The sequence below is a fragment of the Phaseolus vulgaris genome, chromosome 11 (assembly GCF_000499845.2).
Source record: "Phaseolus vulgaris cultivar G19833 chromosome 11, P. vulgaris v2.0, whole genome shotgun sequence".
Taxonomy (NCBI): domain Eukaryota; kingdom Viridiplantae; phylum Streptophyta; class Magnoliopsida; order Fabales; family Fabaceae; genus Phaseolus; species Phaseolus vulgaris.
The window spans coordinates 3671531-3691045 of record NC_023749.2 but is presented as its reverse complement, the minus strand read 5'-3'; the positions used below and the strand labels follow the sequence as shown (position 1 = coordinate 3691045).

At 27.2% G+C, this 19515-nt stretch overlaps 1 protein-coding gene across 1 annotated transcript; it reads left to right on the top strand.

Moving 5' to 3' along the window:
• Nucleotides 1-8648: 8648 nt before the first annotated feature.
• On the top strand, nucleotides 8649-12718 carry LOC137826307 (D-ribulose kinase). The gene is made up of 9 exons (XM_068632236.1): nucleotides 8649-8812; nucleotides 8912-9105; nucleotides 9294-9433; nucleotides 9541-9793; nucleotides 9886-10018; nucleotides 10887-10975; nucleotides 11304-11581; nucleotides 12070-12139; nucleotides 12263-12718. Exons 1-9 carry the CDS (start codon nucleotides 8734-8736, stop codon nucleotides 12467-12469), a joined length of 1443 nt encoding a protein of 480 aa, XP_068488337.1. The 5' UTR covers nucleotides 8649-8733; the 3' UTR covers nucleotides 12470-12718.
• Nucleotides 12719-19515: the final 6797 nt, after the last annotated feature.

Below are 19515 nucleotides of genomic sequence, written 5' to 3'. Positions count from 1 at the left end.
GCGCAATAATATCAGAGAGCAATTGCTTTAAATAAGCCTAAGCCTGAGATTGAGCGGGAGCACAAGAGCAATAAACATATTAATGGCCAATTTCCATAAATGTTCAATTTATATAATTAAAAATTTTAATAAGAAAAATATTTAAGTATATTTTTATCTCCCGCGATATTTTTTTCAAAATCTTTTAGAAAAAAAATTCAAATAAAACTTGAATGATAACTTGCTTGTTGATAAGAACTTTAATTAAACTAGTGAAAGTGAAACACATGCATATTATATATATCTGTCCACATTTTCTATGATAATAGAAGATAATAAATATATTTAAAATATATATATATTATTTTTTTATAGCTTTTTTCAATGAAACAAAAATTGATTAATAACGATGTAATAACGATGTAACAAAACTATGCAAAAAAAAAAATTGTAAAAAATTATGCAAAAAATGAATTATTATTATTATATATTACTTACTTATCACGGATTAGTTACATGTGTTAGTGTTATCAATGGTTACATTTAATGTATTAGAAAATAGATTTTGAAATCTATAATTAGTATGTATACTAAATTATATGTCTGACTTAAGTTTTAATAGACAAATAAACAGTGATGTTTTATTAGGGAATAATAATGTATTGTGGATATACAAGTTTTTTTGTTTATAGTAAGTTAATGGTGTTTTATAACAATTACTTTAAAATATTAAAAAACTTCTAATTAATTGATACTGTAACACATGGAAAATTGATAATGTATATAATATATGGTACTTTTGATAACGTAGTAGTATAAGAAAAATTACACGGACAATTTTTTAAATTAAAATTGTAATTTATTTTTATATTATTTCAATGTTATCTTTTTTTATTGCATGGGTAATTATCTGTTTAAATTTTTTATTGTGGTCACGAAGTTTAATTGTGATGTATTTTAAATATAAAAATGGGCAATGTCTAAGAAGTACATTACCTCTGTAAAAAAACTATTTTTTACAAAAATAATCAATCAAAATCTAAATGAAAAAACAACTTTAAAAAAAATTGCGAGAGATTTGAGGTTTTTAAGGTGGAGTTTTGTACCAGTTAGGAAAATCCATAATTATTAAAAAATATTCCAAGCGGTTGAAAAATATAACAATAGATATGCTTAAAAAAAATCTTATTTTTTTCTTAATCCGTAAAATAGATATTTGATTGTCCTATTTTAAAAAACCATATTTAGACTTAATTAAACCTTAAAGTGAACGTATTCATTTAAAGTGCAATGACAAATTTATTTATTTTTGGTTAACTTTTTAGAATCAAATGTAGACAGATATTAGATTAAACCAAAAATACAAAATTTATAAAATAAGGAGAATAAAAATTTTATTAAACAAATAAAATTCATAATTTTGATTAAACAAAATATAAAGATTAAAAGTATACTTAAGCTTAGATAGACATCATTATGATCAAGGTAAAAGAAATATATACTCGCAAATCTACATTAATTTATTTGTATAGTGAGTTCAAAATAAGCGATTGTATCAAATTATTTATATATTAGAACTAAACAATAATTGATTTAAGTTCGTGAGTATATTTAAAAATCACTTATATGAAGTTTTGATCGAGTGTGGACAGTTTAGAAACTCTACACACGTAACTTAATAAAGATAATAGAGAGAAAATTGAGATATAGAGGTAAAAGAGAAGATATGTTTTATTGCTTCCAAAACAAAATTTAAGGAAATTTTAAAGTTTGGAAGGCAATAACATCTCTCAGTAATGACTTTGAGAAACACAAAAATGTTGATGCTAAAAAAATTATGGTACGTTTAACTCTTTTCTTATTCTATACACTCATTTTATAACTCTTTTTTTTTATTAAATGGTTTAATTTATATTTTTATTAAATATCTTAATTTTATATTTTATTATTAAACAAATTGGTTGTACAAGAAAATAAATTTTATCTAATTTTTATTCAAACAAAATTATTTATGCTTGACAAACATTTTCAATATTCACCTCTCAGCATTTTTTTAAAAGGTTTGTTTGCCATTTGTCATAATCTTATGTGCAAATCGAAATCAACCAACCCAATTAAAAACCACCATTAAAATGTTGTCCATGTCATTTTGTAAATAACAACATCAAAACATATGTTGAAAAACCTAAAAAAATTTGACCAAATTGATATGATTTTGAGTTTGTGTTTTACTTTAACTAGAATGATTAAGATAACAATAAAAGACAATGTTTATAAATTTATTATTTTGTGGATTTTAATTAAAGGTGATGTTTTGGTATCTCACTTATACTATTTAATATGTTTGTAGTTGATTAGTGTTGAATCATGTTGACATTTTTCCTTCAACAAAATCTATGATCTAATACATGATGTGGCGAACATAAAACAAATGCACGACTAGTTAGAAAAAAATATCCACAAACATATCATTTTGAGGTCTTAAAAAAAGTGAGTGGTTAGACACAAAACTCATAAACATATTATATTGGGTTTTAAATTGGGTGTGATGTAGTGGTCTTTTATATAAATTGTTTAATATAATTTAATTTGGTCCGTTAGTTTTTATTTTATTCAATATAATTTCAAATTTCTTTGAAATGATTTAATTTGATTTTTTTATATATTTATTTTAATGTCGTTAAGTGAGTGATGATTGGGTCTACGTGGATAAACACATGAAATTACATTTGAAATAAATGTACATTGAAAAAATCAAATCAATGGATTAAAGTTTGCCCATTCTATATAGTTGCCTATGTTATTACGTCATTTTCCTTCCTTTGTTTTGATTATGTTATTATTCTCTTTTGTTGGGTAAAAATTATAATTGGCTTTTGTATCTACTACTAAAATTAATCATTCTCAAATAAGCCTTTTAATCACTTTTACGAGACTATATATAATAAATTTGTAAACTCCAAAATTATAGCCTTCCATTAAGAGAAAATAAAGTTTTTAAAAGCTATGGTCACAATTAGAATGATAGAGATTTTTTATTATATTTAAATAGCATGTTAAAAGTTTAAAAAATAAAGTTGGCTTTGAGTCCATTATGCACATATATTTTGAGAAAATTATCAAATTTAAGTGCACATATAGGAAGTATTAGGAAAAAAAACTCGATTAAAAATTTGGCCAAAACTTTATATACAGTTACATGCACATGTTTAACTTTTTAGGAACAGGCACAATTTGAATAATAAACAATAATACTAAAATAAGTTGAATAAAATATAATATATCTTTTTATTATTTATTCTCATAAGGAGATGTACATGTACAACTATCGAAGATTTCGTATTTTTTTTTTCTTAGGTTGTTAAAGTTTTACTGTAATTCTTTTGGTCTTTTGCTCTTCAATTTCGGGTGAATGCTAAATGAGAGAGGTATTTGCAGAAGACACTCCGACACTCAAGTCAATAAAGAGAGTATTAGAGACTCGAGTGTGTACAGTAATAATGACGTAATTTTCTTCTTAGAATGTGTGTTATTTGTATTATTTTAATAGACTTGCCTTATTGGGACTGATTAGTGGAATGAATTATATTTGTGATTGTATTACCTAATTCTTAATGGTAGTTTAGTTTCACTGACATTGGTTTGAACGTTAATGGTTAAATATGTCAATCGATCAGGTCATCCATGAAGATGACGATCAACTCGATCAGGAATATTGAGTAATGACCGTGACCGATCGATCCATACCAATACATTATTTATCAAAAATATAACATTTGGGTTTGGTACCATGTGACCATGCAACCATGATACCTTAAATTTCAAGCAATTCTGTTTTGTTTACCTTTTGCTTTTTACATTTATCTTTTTTATTTATTGTTCTTTTCCTCCTAAAACATATATTTTTAAGAGAAAATTTACATGCATAATTATAGAATTGTAGGTGTTTTTCTAGAGTGTTACCTTGATAATTTGTAGCTTATCTTATTAAAAATAAATTATAAATATAGTTAAAGAATAATATCATTTTTTTTATATATAAGATTTTCTATTTTTGTTATTGTTGTTGAATTCACGGCACCGCTATCGCCGTCGTGGTTGCACGCGTTAATGCTTGAGCTTCTGGTTGAACAATTTTGGCAACACGCATCACAGGTATCGATGAACCAATTAATTAATGCTGTATATTAATAAAATCAAATTCAACCACTTTATCTAACACTCTCGTGAATTAAAAACTTTCCCTTGCATGTGATTTCAACAGAATCACTTTTTTTTTTATGTGTACATTTAGACCCAAGAGCTACCATTGGATGCTTCAAATCTAAAATATGTTTAGATTTTTTCCTTTCCCCCTACGCTTTATTCTCTTCCTTCGAGTTACTATTCTCTATTTAGGGTTAAATATATATTGTATTCGAATAAAAATAACAATTTAACTAATCACTTCACCTTGTCATTTTTTTAACATTGTACATTTCTTAATTTTAATGTTTAAAACTAACCAAATGTCGTACTACGAGCTTGTTTTATATCAATTATAATTAATCTTACTTGTTTTAAAGTCAATCTATGTGGATAATATTTGTTATGTTCACTGATAAACCGAAAAATTAAACTCATGTTTTTTACTCCATTTGGTCTACTGATTGACGGAGTATTTCTATTAATAGTATAGGAAAATTATATAAGAATATGGTAAAAAAATTGAATATGTCTTTATTTATTTTTTATATTTACATCACTCAATGTGAAAAAAAATAAAAATACAAATGTATGAAGACTTTATTTCAAAGTTACTACCTAATTATGTAGATCACTACTCATGAGATTGTATATAATATTATGCAATAATTATTTATAATTTGATAATTATTATTTTTCTTAATAAATAATAGGGTGGGTATGGTAGAGTATCGGATTTGACCCAAAACAAAAGATAAAAGGATTGTATGTAAAATTTACTTTAACAACAAAATTAATTTTGCGACCTATCCTAATATAAATTCATAATCAATGATTCATTATAACACTATATTTAAGAGAAAAGATACATATTTTAATCTCGTTTTTACCATCAGATATCAAGTTTTGTGCAATATAGAAGGTTAGGTGGATTCACCAAGAAAACAAGAAAAAAATGACCTTTTCCAAAAAAAAAAAAAAAAAATCTTTTAATTGAGAAAATATTTAGTCCTTTCATTCAATTTTTGTTGTAGTAAAGGTTTCTACTTTGAAAACTATAAATATCGGAAATAGAGCACTCTAAATTATATATTAGTTCTATCTAGGTGCACAATTAAAGAATATACTATATTCACACACACTGCGTTTTGAAAGATAATTACGTGAAAGTAACACACTACCTTAATTGTGTGGAATTTAAGCTTAAAAAAGATCTACTCATGATATCAAATATAATACTTTAAATATCAATAACTATATCTAAAAACAATGATATAAATTAGGTTAGTGAAAAGGGAAATTGCTGCAAGTGACCAACATATTAAAAATATTAAATATTTTTTCATTCATTGTCTACGGTGGTAACCTAGTTCGTTAATGAGATGTGAGAAGCTGAAGTATTAAAAGTATTAAATATTTTTTCATTATATTTTTTCTTAATTATATCAAATTTAATTTTTAATATAAAAGGTGTCACTAGATGTTGATACCGTTCCTAACAAAATATTTTAGTTTTGTTTCGAATTTGCAAGACCATTAGCAAACCTAAAAATCAGAAGAACAAGAGAGAAAAAAAAAACGTATGATGGAAATTTGGGATCATAATGAAAAGCTAGAAAAGATGGATTTGTTTCAACTAACCAACAACCACCGTGCATGTAGCCTTAATGAAAATATTCAATTAGAGATGATAAACAAAAAGGTAAAAAAACAATAGAAGTTTATGGAGATAGTTGATGTCTAACAAATTTTATAAATCATGTTAATAATTTATAAAATCACCTTAGAGAAATTTACATTTATATATTATAAATATTTATTTTATTTTTAATCAATTTTATTAAGAAGTGAATTGTAAGCTTAAATCAACATGACTTATAAAGTGAGATTTGCACTCACTTGTAATGTCTTAGTCTCTAGTCGACATGAGATCTCCAACACATTTTCCTCACGTTAAAACTATATATTATGAATGATCCGATAACGGTTTAACAACGGATGACTTGAAAAGTTCAACTAATACACGTTAGAATATACTTTAAATAACTCTGATACCATATTAAGAAGTAAATTTTAAATCTAAACTTTAAAAGTCCACCAGCCATGTTATATTTTTGACTGTAAATATTTAAAGTAAAATATATATGGGCAAAGTTTTTCATGATTGGTGTCTCTGTCTCTATGTATATATTCTGGGTGTGAAAGAGTACAGGCAAAGAATACAAGGCTAAGAAATTGATTTTCTCTTTGGGGCACTTCACTCCACCTTGAGTGGATGTTGTTAGCTTTATGGCACATGCACGATGATAAGGGTAACCTTTTTTATTGTTTGTGGTCCTTATTTTGGCTGTGCCTCTGACGGTGACCAGAAGCTAGTTACTTGTATCACATTCACTTCACATTCATTACTACAAAATAATAATACTATGTTAGTAGGCTAAAAAATATATGTTCGGATAATGTTAATATAGTCTCATATTGTTTAGGAATCGAGATCAATAACAATTTAAATATTTCCTCATATCACAACTTATCGAAATGTATTTTAAAGATAAAAACGGAACACCAATCTTCAAAGTGGACAATATCTCAAATACAATGATTGATTCTAACGTTATCTTTCGAACTTAAAGTGAGAACAATATAATATGTAAATGAACTTAAATTTTAAGATATTTAAACAAATAAGTTGCTTAAACTGAAACGAAGATTCACGTGTAAGTGGGACATCATGCTGAACTAGGATAGTAATGTTTCATGATTCGAATTTCCAATTCAGTTTTCATGTTTTGTGGCAATATTGGTTTTATTGGTCACGGAACAAGAGGTCATGGTTTCTTCAGTTTTTATTACAATTCCCTGCCCTATCCTAGTACATTATAGTAGTGGTAGTACTTTTGTGGCCACTGTGCAATTTCACCTGAAATTTCTATTGCTAGAATAAGAGTGTGCTTATTTTAGGTATTACTACTAATACTAAACTAAATAGCTTTAAACATGCGATGTATACATAATTGTGTAAATACGATAAATGCCTTCAGTTAACACAACATACTTCTTTCAATATTCCTTTTCTATTCTTTTCACGCATGGAATGTTCAATTGGGTATTGGTGTACCAAGAGCGTTTAAGATTAGGGTGTTTCTCTTGCACCCCCACATATGGCTTTCTGCACCCCATTATTTTTCGAAAAGACCATTTTACCCCTTTTAAAAATGACTTTCAAAAAGTTTTTCCGAAATATCTCTAGAACATATTTTTTGGGAATAAATTTTATGAATTCCAGATTTACCATTTTGAAAATTACAAAAATGTGTTTCAGAAAGGATATTCCAGAATAGTTTTTTGTCTTCTGGATTTCCTATTCTGAAAACACACTTTGCTTAGAATTCTTATTCTACAAACACCTTTTGCTTACGGAATTTTTATTCTAGAATCAACCAAAATTATCAAAAATAATTATGATATTTCAAAAAATATAGAGGTGCATGAAGAAATATCCTTAAAATTGTTCTTTCCTGGGTATAAAATTTGCTTCTATTCCTCTACTTTATGGCAAAGTTTTATTGTATGGGTCCTTGGAATCATTATAGAAAAAAAGAGCCGTCCGGCCCATTAAAGTTTTCAATATTTTTTTTCTTATTTCAAAACCAACACACAAAAAACAAAGCAATTGCAAGACATTTAAGCTACCCAATGGGCCTTCAACCATGATAACAATTTTACATTTTCTTTCTGCACCCCCTTAATTTCTTCTAACACCCCATAAATTAGACAAAATATCATTTAATCTTTAAAAATATATTCAAAATTATAAAATTTGGAGATATTTTCCAAAAAAATTCAGATTGTACGGTCATAATGTTTCATTATAGAAACATATTTTAGATTATAGAATTTATAATTTATTTTTAAGAAAAAAAATATATTCTGTCCAAAATATATGTTTTTAAAAAACATAATTTGAATTATAGAATTAAAAATATATTTTCAAAATAATAATAAAATACAATATAATTTTGATATTTTAAAAACTAGGAAGTGTCGAAAAAAATTATGGAGTTATAGTAAGAAAAGACCTATAAACACAATTTACATTCTTTTGCAACTTTTTACATCAAGAAATCGCAGCAATGCTAATTATTAAGGACAAATTTTAGGAACATTATTTGCTACTTTTATTTTAAGACATGATAGTATCACCACAGTTTTATGGACAAAATTTATTATAACAGTTGTTGGTGTCATTTTTTGTAATTAAATTTAAGGCAACACGATCAACATCTCTATAATATGATACCGTATTTAAATTTTGCTTTTTATAATAATATTTCAACTTTAACAATTTTTTGGGAAATTATGAAATTAACAATAACATTTTTTTATTTTACTAAATTAATTTATAGTTTTTGGTAATTTTTAACCAATAAAAAAAACACACTATGAGGTTTATTACTGTCTTTTTAATTAATTAATTTTATGTGGAGTGGCTTTGCCAATTGCCACCATGTTTTGTTTCTCAGCACCTTATCCCTGGATAATGGTAGAAGATGCTAAGAAGAGTTCAACATGGTTGGCACAATTTCAATAACCCATCAAGCAAGTTCCGTTTTTGCATCTTTGCCATCAATCCAAAGGCAAAAACGTGGTATATGATCTTTCTTGAACATAGCAATTATCAACTGCTATTTCTTCAATTCCCTCATATTCATTATAGTGTAATCATACTTTGAACCTATTCTCACAGGGAATGGGTTATGTAATAAGGTAAGAAAACAAAGAGCAGTGTCAATGTCCCTTGGTAACCAGAAAAATCAGAATGCAGAAGTAGCAAGACTCTATCTGGGGTTTGATTTTGGCACATCTGGTGCCAGGTTTGCCATAATCGACAAAGATGGGGCAATTCAAGCTGAGGCAAAGAGAGAGTACCCCTTGTACATGGTATTATTATATTTCCCGTTTCAATTTTCTAGCAGATGATGAATTGAATTCATTCTGTGTTTAACATGGAGATTTTCAGTAACAAATAATATGAAATTGCCACTGAAATGAAGGTTTGTGCAATTATTAATTTCTACTACTAGTACTGCTATGGTAGGCTGAGATTTCTGTTTGTCTTGTCTAGAAAGAATGGTGAGTCACATGATTGGGTACGTTCATGGAAGGAGACACTGTTTTCTCTGCTTGAAGATGTCCCAATTGACATTCGCAAACATGTTGTGTCTATTTCCATTGATGGGACTTCTGCCACTACTATCATTGTTGATAGGTGCATGAGTATTGACCTGCACTTTTTTATTTTATTTGATTCCTTTGTGTTAATTTGAATTTTATTGAAGATTGTGTATCTGAATTCTGTGGAATCTGGTGTTGCAGTTACACAGGGGAACCGTTGTGGAGACCTTTTCTTTACAATGAGAGTTGTTCTGATGCATTACCAATGGTGAAGTCTTTTGCTCCTCCAAACCATACGGTTTGCACTGGGTCGTCCACTCTGTGTAAACTTGTCTCTTGGTGGAATCATGTTGGTTCGGATAAAAAACCAGCTCTCTTGTTGCACCAAGCAGATTGGCTTTTGTGGCTTCTTCATGGAAAGCTTGGAGTTACAGATTATAATAATGCTCTCAAGGCATCATTTAATAAGTCTATCACCATTGTGTTTTTCACAGCTAGGAGATTTATGTCTATGTTGCAATTTTGACCATTTTCTATGTTTTGCAGGTTGGCTATGATCCTGAAATGGACTCCTATCCTTCATGGTTAATCTCTCAACCATATTATCATCTTTTACCTTCAGTTCTTGCTCCTGGAACTCCGATTGCTCGTCTAAAGGAGGAAATTGGAAATAAATATGGTATGTTTTCTTTATACATTGATTGCGTAATCTGTATCTAAGGAGTCCTTTTGTGAATTCTGTTGTAGATCTTAAATCGATTAGAAATAACAACATGTTATTGTATATAAGTAAGTGTTAAATTTATAAATCAGTTTTATAAGGTTGAATTGTACTTAAAGTTCACTTCTTAATATGTTATCAAAGTTGTTTAGATTATATCCCCTAACAAAAGTACAGATTGGAGGGTCTTTGTGACATGTGTGTTAGAGAACCCATAAATATATAGTCTCACGAGATAGAGATATTGCATAGTATATAAGTGAGTGCAAATATTATTTTATGAACCGGTTTTATAAGGTTAAGTTTAAAGTTCAGTGCTTAATACCTTTTATAAAACTAAATTACACTTGTATGGCTAAAACCTTATTATTAATTTGGCAATTCTAACTTTAGGGACGTTGGTTGGGGGGATATAGATTATTGATTATTTATTGAAAAAATAAAGCATATCTGATAGGCAACATAAAAATTGTTGCCTTTTTAATTAGTTTGAACCTTTAGTAGAGTGTATTGAATACTTCTTGAGTACACTCAAGGCACTTGTTCGTTACTAGGACGCAATTAATAAGGTTTTTTTGTCCTTCCAATTCGTTATGTACAACCTTATCTGGGTGTTGTTTTCTCTTCAGACTAGTGCCTTCTTGAGATTTGAAACAATGCTTCCAATTTGGCTTCTAATAAATTTGGTATCCAAGTAGCACATCATTGTTTTTGTATGTGTTTGTGCTATTTGGTGTAGTGATATACATCAGAGTCTCCTTAAACATCCTGATTAAAATCTTACTGCTATAAAGTTCAAAATCATGTATGATCCACATCCTTTCAGGTTTTCAAAAGAGTTGTGTTGTATGCACCGGAACCACCGACAGTATTGCTGCATTTCTTGCAGCTCGTGCTACTCAACCTGGGAAAGCTGTAATCTTCTTTTTAACTTATTTTTTACTTTGCTTATTCTTTATCTCAAAATACAACTTCAGTTTTATAGGAAGCTGCATTTATGGATTGCTAATTAAATTGGAAACTTCGTATTTTTCATGATTTTGTATTCGGTTTAGCATCTAAGAATAATGTTGAAGCTTATTAGCTTCAAGAATGGAATTTTTCTGTGCTAATACTTAGTCAATTATGATTTTGCAAAAGAAGTGTTTCTGCTAAACCATATCTGACACTTGCAGATCATGTTCCTTATCAATGCAACTGTGTCTCTTTTTATAACTTCGTTTCTCATACTGTCCTTGATTAGGTAACTTCATTGGGTTCAACACTAGCTATTAAACTACTCAGCAACACAAGAATTGAGGATTCTCGGTTTGGGGTGTACAGCCATCGTCTTGATGATAAATGGCTAGTTGGTGGTGCTTCAAACACTGGTGGAGCCATTCTTAGACAGCTTTTCACCGATGACCAATTAGAGAAACTGAGTGAACAGATCAATCCCTCACAACCTTCTCTTCTGGATTACTATCCTCTGCCCAAAGCAGGTGAAAGATTCCCAGTAGCAGATCCAAATTTGGCTCCAAGGTACTGAATCCCATCTGCTTTACCATTGGAATACTCTTTTTTTTGAGTTCACATTTCATTTTTAGCTTGTTTGGAATCCTGTTTATAATATTCTCCCAAAAAGTCTCTTAAACAAAACAAGTGCTAACCAAAAACAGAAAATTCGTTAAACAAGTTATCAACAGAAGGTAAAGTTTTGGGTGATTGTGCCAATTTTTAGAAAGGAGAAACGATGTCTGAAGTTCAATATAAAGAAAGAATCAGCATTAGCTAGTTCTTAAAAGGCTAGTTCATTTTGGGTTTTGTGACAAAGCCAAATTTGGTTCTGCTAACTGTACCATTCAAAAGGCTATTTTTAACTTCACCACAAATCAATCTTAACTTATAGCAAAAAGTACAATTTATGTCAACTTTCGTATTTTCTTCTTTGAAGCATTCATTGAAAACTTCATCTGAACAAGTCTAAAAGACTTTTTCATTTCCATAACCAAGTTTGAATTTTTGGGCAGGATTCATCCACGTCCTGAAAATGATGTTGAGTACTTGCATGGGATTTTAGAATCCATTGCGCGTATAGAGGTAAAACTGAAAATCTTCTGACTCAGTTGAGACACTGTCTTTGTTTCATATTTTTGTTGAAACAAGTGGATCTTCACGCATCCACTAGAGCCAAATGTGAAAGACTCTTGAATGGTATTTTAGGCAAAGGCATATGAGTTGCTAAAGGAGCTAGGAGCAACCCAGGTAGAGGAAGTTTTCACTGCTGGTGGAGGAGCCAGAAATGAAAAGTGGATAAAGATTCGTGAGAGGGTGCTTGGTTTGCCCGTGAGTCGTGCAAATCAAACAGAAGCTGCATATGGAGCTGCATTATTGGCAAAAAAGGGTGATCAACAAAATATTTTTTCATAGTATTCTTGCACTCCACCTGTTTGATCATGGTAACTAGGAGTAATTCTGCATTCAAATTGTTCTTATGAAAATAAAATTGAACTCTTTTGTGAAAGAAGACCCAAGAATGTTTCTACATGGATCGCACCATAGTTATGTTAAGTTTACCTTCTTTCTGCAACATTAATATAGATTGTCCATAATAAGGCTCTCTAATATAGCTCTATTGTAATTTAATTCATATCAATTTAAATATATTATTAAACTTGACTTCCTACTCATTTACATTTATTCTTAAGTAATATTATTTTTACTTATTAAATAATTTTGTTATAATTAATAATCAAAATTTATTTTATAAGTTTTATCAATTAAGTTACGTCATTATTATATATTTGTGTTTTTCTAACTATTCTTATTTTAATTTTAATGGAAAAAACATGTCAATCCTTATCAAGTTGGCCAACCAGGTGTAGTTTGTTTTCTTATGACTAATTTGGGACCAACTAATATTCAAAAGGGCAAATAATATAATAAAAACTCGGTTTACCTTGTGTATGTATTTTTTTAAATAATATTTTTTTTTATGTCTAAATTAAACAAATGACATTTTATTTGATCTTATTTTTTAAATTTGTTTTCTTCTTATTTGATCGGTCGGTTGGATAACACTTCACTTCCTCTCTAAACAAACACTTATCTTTTCTTTATTCGTTTTACCTTTCGGTCTTCTCGTAATCCAGGCGTGGGTAGTACATGCAGAAGACAATCCGACACTCAAATCAGTTTTAGTATTCGGCATTCGATAGTGAGAACATTGTATGAGGACGTAACTAGTTCTTGAAATTTATGTTATTTATATTATTTTAGTGGTTTTTTCTCATTGGGTCAAATTAGAGGGTTTGGGTCATGTTTAGAAATACATTACCTAACTCTTAACCATTGATTAGCTTGATTAATCTTGTTTGAGCGTAATTGGTTTAGGGCGTCAGTCAAACCATTAATAAGAACCGAGACATGGTGTTGGTCGACCATTGATGGAAAGATATATGGTCAGTCGTAAGTCTTACAGGTACAAAATTTTAATTTTTTTTTTTTAAATAAATTATTGATAAAAAAAATTGTCAATACTTTTGATTTATGGATTGATATGTGTTATGCATTTAACTTTGTTATAAAAGATTAGATCTTGTATTATAATGTAAAAACATTATAATTAGTGTGTTTTGGTTGGAAGATTTTGGAAGTGGTGTTTGGTTTGGTTTGATATAGAAAGTAGTGCAAGTTACTGCGCCGAAGCGAAGAAAGTAGCGTGCATCCCAAAGGAGGGTGTTGAATTCACCTATAACCACGTGGGTCCATCAAATCATTACGCCTTTCTAATCCATATTCGACACCCCCTTCTTCCCATATCTTCATCATCATCAATGATCCAAGATTTACCAAATTTTTAAACAAAAAAACTATTTTTTTTAGTTTTTTTAATTTCAATGTATTTTTTATTAATTTAAAATAATATGATACCATACATGATATTTTTTTAGGAGATTTTTTGTTTTCTTTTAGTCAATTCTAGGAGATTCAGTTAATTTTGATATGCAACAAAAGGATGTAACCTGAATCATCTAGAGACATAAGTTATAAGTGAGATTTTGTATTTAATGTATTTAAAAAAAATATATTAATATGATATACATTTAAAATATTGTATTTTAAATAATATTTATAATTATAGAAATAATATTTTTTCTTTATTGAAAACATATTTTTCTACCAATTATTAAAGAAAATATAAATTGCGGTATGAATAAATCACGTATTAGGAGTTAAAATTGTAAAAGGAAGTTTATAAATAATAGATTAAAAAAATAAAGTATGAATATTTTATTATTAAAACATAAATCATATAAATAATACAAGTATTTAAATTTTATTTTAAAATAATCATTATTTTTTAAAATTCTTCTCTTTTTTTTATTTTTTAAGATTTTTACCAAATTTCTTTGAAGTAAGTTCTTCCTTGTCTTTTTTTGTCAGCTTTGAGAATTTCAAAATGTTTGGGGAGGAAGGTGTTATATGTCATATTTTTAAAGCTAAAATGAGTCTCTTGTTAGTCCAGGATTCATAGAGGTATGTTCAAAACATTGATTAGGATTTTCTAAATACAAGTTTATTGATATTGTGAGTCTTATGAAGTTGAAAACTTTGGTTTTATGTCGAGCAACTAACCATTAAGAGAAACTAGTTTAGTCACTACAAGAAAATCATTAAATAAAAAGAAATAGAAACAAAAAATAATTAGTCATTATATTGACTAAATTATATACTATTTTGGAGAATAAAAAATTATTGTTATCTAAAGTAGTTTATATCATTAATAAATAGTTTATAAATTGATATCTAAATAGCTATCAAAGTTTTAACTACCAATTTAGAATCACATAGAGAACGATTATCAGGTCTTAAGAGTCAAAGAAGGTTCTTATGACTTAGTCTGTGGTGTGAAAAATAGTTGGACTCACAAGTCATGGGGATTTATTCATATGATAGGATTGAACTCCTATTGACATACATGTGTTTGAGAGACAACATAGTGAAGATAGTATGAGAAATACATATCTTTAGGTCAAATTCAACACAGGCGTATTCTAAAAGTAGAGCCAAATGTTTTGTGATATATGTTAATAGTGTTATGACATGAGATGTAGAGTACATATATTTGTGAAAAACACTAGATTTTGTGTATGATTTAAATGTCTTAAATTAATTTTGAGATGTATTTGAAAGTGTTTGATAAAAATAATTGTATTATTATTTTTTTTAAATATGACTTACCTTGTGTTTGTGCTCTTCTTTATTAATTGTGATGGTCATAAACTACATAGAAAGGTTAAGTTATGAGAAACTTTTATTTATATATATATATATATATATATATATATATATTATTTATTTATTTATTTCTCTCAAGATATATGTATTTTGTTTCCCAATAAAAAGAAAACAATTATTTTATTTTATTTTATCTTTATATATATATATATATATAAATAGTGTGATGAGATTATAAATAATGTCTGATAATAAAAATATTTGCATTATAGTAGTATTATAGTAGTATGTAAACAAATAATAAATATCCTTGATACATGATAAAAGTGTTTAAAATCGAATTGATAAAAAATAACTGAAAATTAATTTAAAAAATCAATGACTAAAATAATTTGTTTTATCAATTTGGATGTTTGTTTTTAAAATTAAATGATTCTATTTATTTTCAGTTTGATACTTCAAAATAGTACAAAAACCGAAATCTATTTTTTAAATATTATTATAGTACTTGTTATTTCACTTGTATATAAAAGATGTGTGAGGCAAATACTTAATATGTTTAATCTGGTTGACAAATGAGTTACACAACATGTTTTAACATGTGAATGATATATAGGATGAGTCGTAATATGGATGTTACATTACTAACCTTATGAGAAAAGAGTGTTAAAAAAAATAAAAAGACTATTGAAAAGAAACATTATAAAGAGATTTTGATGGTTATATTTTGAATTCATGTCATGTAATACTATACACGTGTTTTTTTTTTAATACAATGAAATATCCTACATGTTATTTAATATTTATGTCACAATGAATAAAATATAATATTTATTTATTTTTTCTTCGCATAAACACGACTTGTGTTTTTATAACTTAATATAATTCCCTTATTGATAAAAAAAAAAGTTGGTAATATGTGTAAACAAATGGTTTAATACTATACACAATATTGAAGAAAACAAATCCTTCGTTATACTGAAGTAGAATACACTTATTAATCACAATATAACATTAGGTTGTTACGTTAAAAAAATTATATTGAATACATGTACTGATAAGAAAAACTATACAATCAATCTACAAAACTAATCTAAATCAAATCACAAAAGTTTGTTGGTTTACTTTTTTTATGTATAATCAAATCAAATTGAACTACATATAATTTTATGTTTGGTTTTAGTATATTTTTAACTAAAAATAAAATCAAACTAAATCATATTGTGAATACCTCTACTTTTAGGTACTTGTGCTACCAGTTACAACATCATTTATTTATGTACTACATAAGATTATAACTATCAACAACAAAATGCAAAGATACGTTAATCTAGTTTTAAACTTCTCATACATTGTACATAAAGCACATAATACAAACACGCATATATCACACATCATGTACACCACATCACATCACCTATTACACATTGCATTGATAATAAGGTGAAGGTATCTCTCAACAACACTTACGAACCTCAATTGAAACATCGTCAATAAGGTGTCAGAGTCATTAGTCACATCATCAATGTATAATATAAGCTCCACAAGACATGTGCTAAAAAGACATATAGGTATTAAGCATGTCTCACTTGATACTAACATTTGCCCCATGTCGAGGTAGTTGATCCACTTATTTATCCAAATATGATATATGACACCGCCTAATGTCTTAATTTGTGTTACCAAATGATTTGTAAACCCAAAATATCTCATACATTATTTAATGAGCGAACATGTTTGGCATTTTGTCACATAAGTCATTTGCCACACAAGCTACTAATCATGCAAGGTCATACCACTCTAAGTACCCACAACATATCATAAATATATCACTCTACATATATATATCACCTTATATAGATTTACCCTTACCATTATCATCATACACATATTAAAAGGCATATGATACATTAATCAATTATATTAAAACATGTATAATTAATATATCAATGTATTTTAATTAATACTTAATAACACACCAACAACACGAATACACGTGTATATAATTAAACTTGAGTTACAATGATATTTGTGTTTGAGGAATCATATTTATTTAACGAGATCATCTCGTTTGTCTCTTAAGAATAGTTATTACTCAAGCAATCTCTTGTCTCTTGAGCAATATTCATTTAGAGAATATAAACTCATCTTGTACTTTTCTTTCTTAAGTGCAACTTAGGAAAACTCAACTAAATGAGCGATACTCCCACAAAAAGGTAATTCATACTTATAAAATATTTTTCTAGTTCTTACTTAATGTTGAATAATTTTTCAAATGAACCTTCACTTGGTATTTCATTCACAAAACTTAATAATCACTAAAAAAAAAAAATGCAACATCAAACATTTTAAAATCTCTTTCAATCCATCTTAATTTTTAATTTTTTTTTTAAACTTTCATGTTATGCATCACTATGCATTACTATGTTATTTGACATCTCAATTAGACTCACACCTTAATTAACTATCAATCCATCTTAATTTCAAAAACACTGATTATTTTCTCTATTTACATATTAACAGATATAATTGAAGAATTATACTATTTAAAAGTTTAAAAAATAACATTAAAAAACAGCTATTTATCAAAATAAATCGAAAAAAGAGAACCGGATAATTACGTTATTTAATCATGTTTAGTAACCATTGGACTAATAACAACCTGTCGAAATATTTTTTTATTTTATTTTAATGTAATTTTAAGTAGCTTGGCTATTATACCTTATTTAATTGATTTGTTTTAATGTACATTTATGTGTTATCGCCTTTTATATATATTTTTTTATCATAAATAATTTGTCTTTCTTTATATTAATTATATTAAGTAAATTAAGAATATAACTAAAATTTTATGTTCTTTTTTTTTTACAGATTTTATTCTATTTTATCGATTTTTATCCTACCAAATTCTTGGTCCTTCATATTTATTTTCTCTGTATTTTGATTGTTTAGAATGGAACACAGAATAAGAAGCATGAAATAAATAGTATTTTTGAAATGTATTTTGGTTTTAAATAATAAATTTAGAAGAAAAATTGAATATCTTGAAAAGAGATTATTTTTCAGATAGTAGATGACAATAATGTTGTGGCAGAGAGATGCATTAAATGTTTATGTAATGATTACCTTTTCACTCTTTCACCTTTTCTTCTCTTTCCGTCATTTTTTGGGCCAACCACTACTCCCTACTCTTCCATCTTTTCTTTATTCAAATTACTTATTTTAAAACATTTATTAAATACTCTACTTTATTAAATACTCACATTAAATTTAATAAAAAAAATCATTAATCTAAGTTGTACTAAAAAATGGATAGAATAGATCATTCAAAACAATTAGTTATATTGTTTTTATAGAGATTAATAATAGGTATAATAGAAAATAATTTATAGAAAACTTGATGAAAATCAAATTATTCATTAAAAGTGACTCCTCATATTTCTAAATAAACAGTTGTCATCCATGCAATAAATACATATTATGTATTAGTACCATGGTTTATTATTATTATAATTATATATATATATATATATATTGTAAGAAAATAATTAAATACAAATTAATTTAATTAGTTTGTATATATAGACTAGAGACCATTTTATAAACTAAAAAAATATTATTAATTTTATAATGTAATTTTTAAATTGCTATTCAACTAAAGATTTAATTATTAACTAATTTATATTTGATCTTTTCAACATACCTTATACACCATATTATTTCTTTAAAAAAAATAAAATAGTTGAGGTAGATTTAACTATATTAATCACTTGAAGAGATTTAAAACAATTTTGCAATACTAAATATCGAGAAATAGATTGAAAAGTAACTTGTTTCACAAAAATTAATTTATGACTTGTTGCATTAGTCACAATTTTGAGATGAGAGAATCCTTCTAAAAGATCATAATCTTTATGAGACAAAAAGTTATTTGTTTTTTTAGCAAATCATTTTATTCGTGGATATCGCCTGACCAACTACAACTTCAACAAAGTTACCAAGATCAATAGCAATTTCCTTAACCTCCATCACCCATGCATTATGAACAAGTATATTATATACTTGTACCTCAATAACAAATTTTTGTTTCTCTATGACACCAATCACTTTCTTGTGGGGGGCATCGTTAGTTTATTTGGTATCGACAACCATATGTTTATATTATACAACAAGTTTTGACAAAATAGTAAGTTTGACTGTGATATTAAAATTATCAAGATGTCGTATGCATTTAT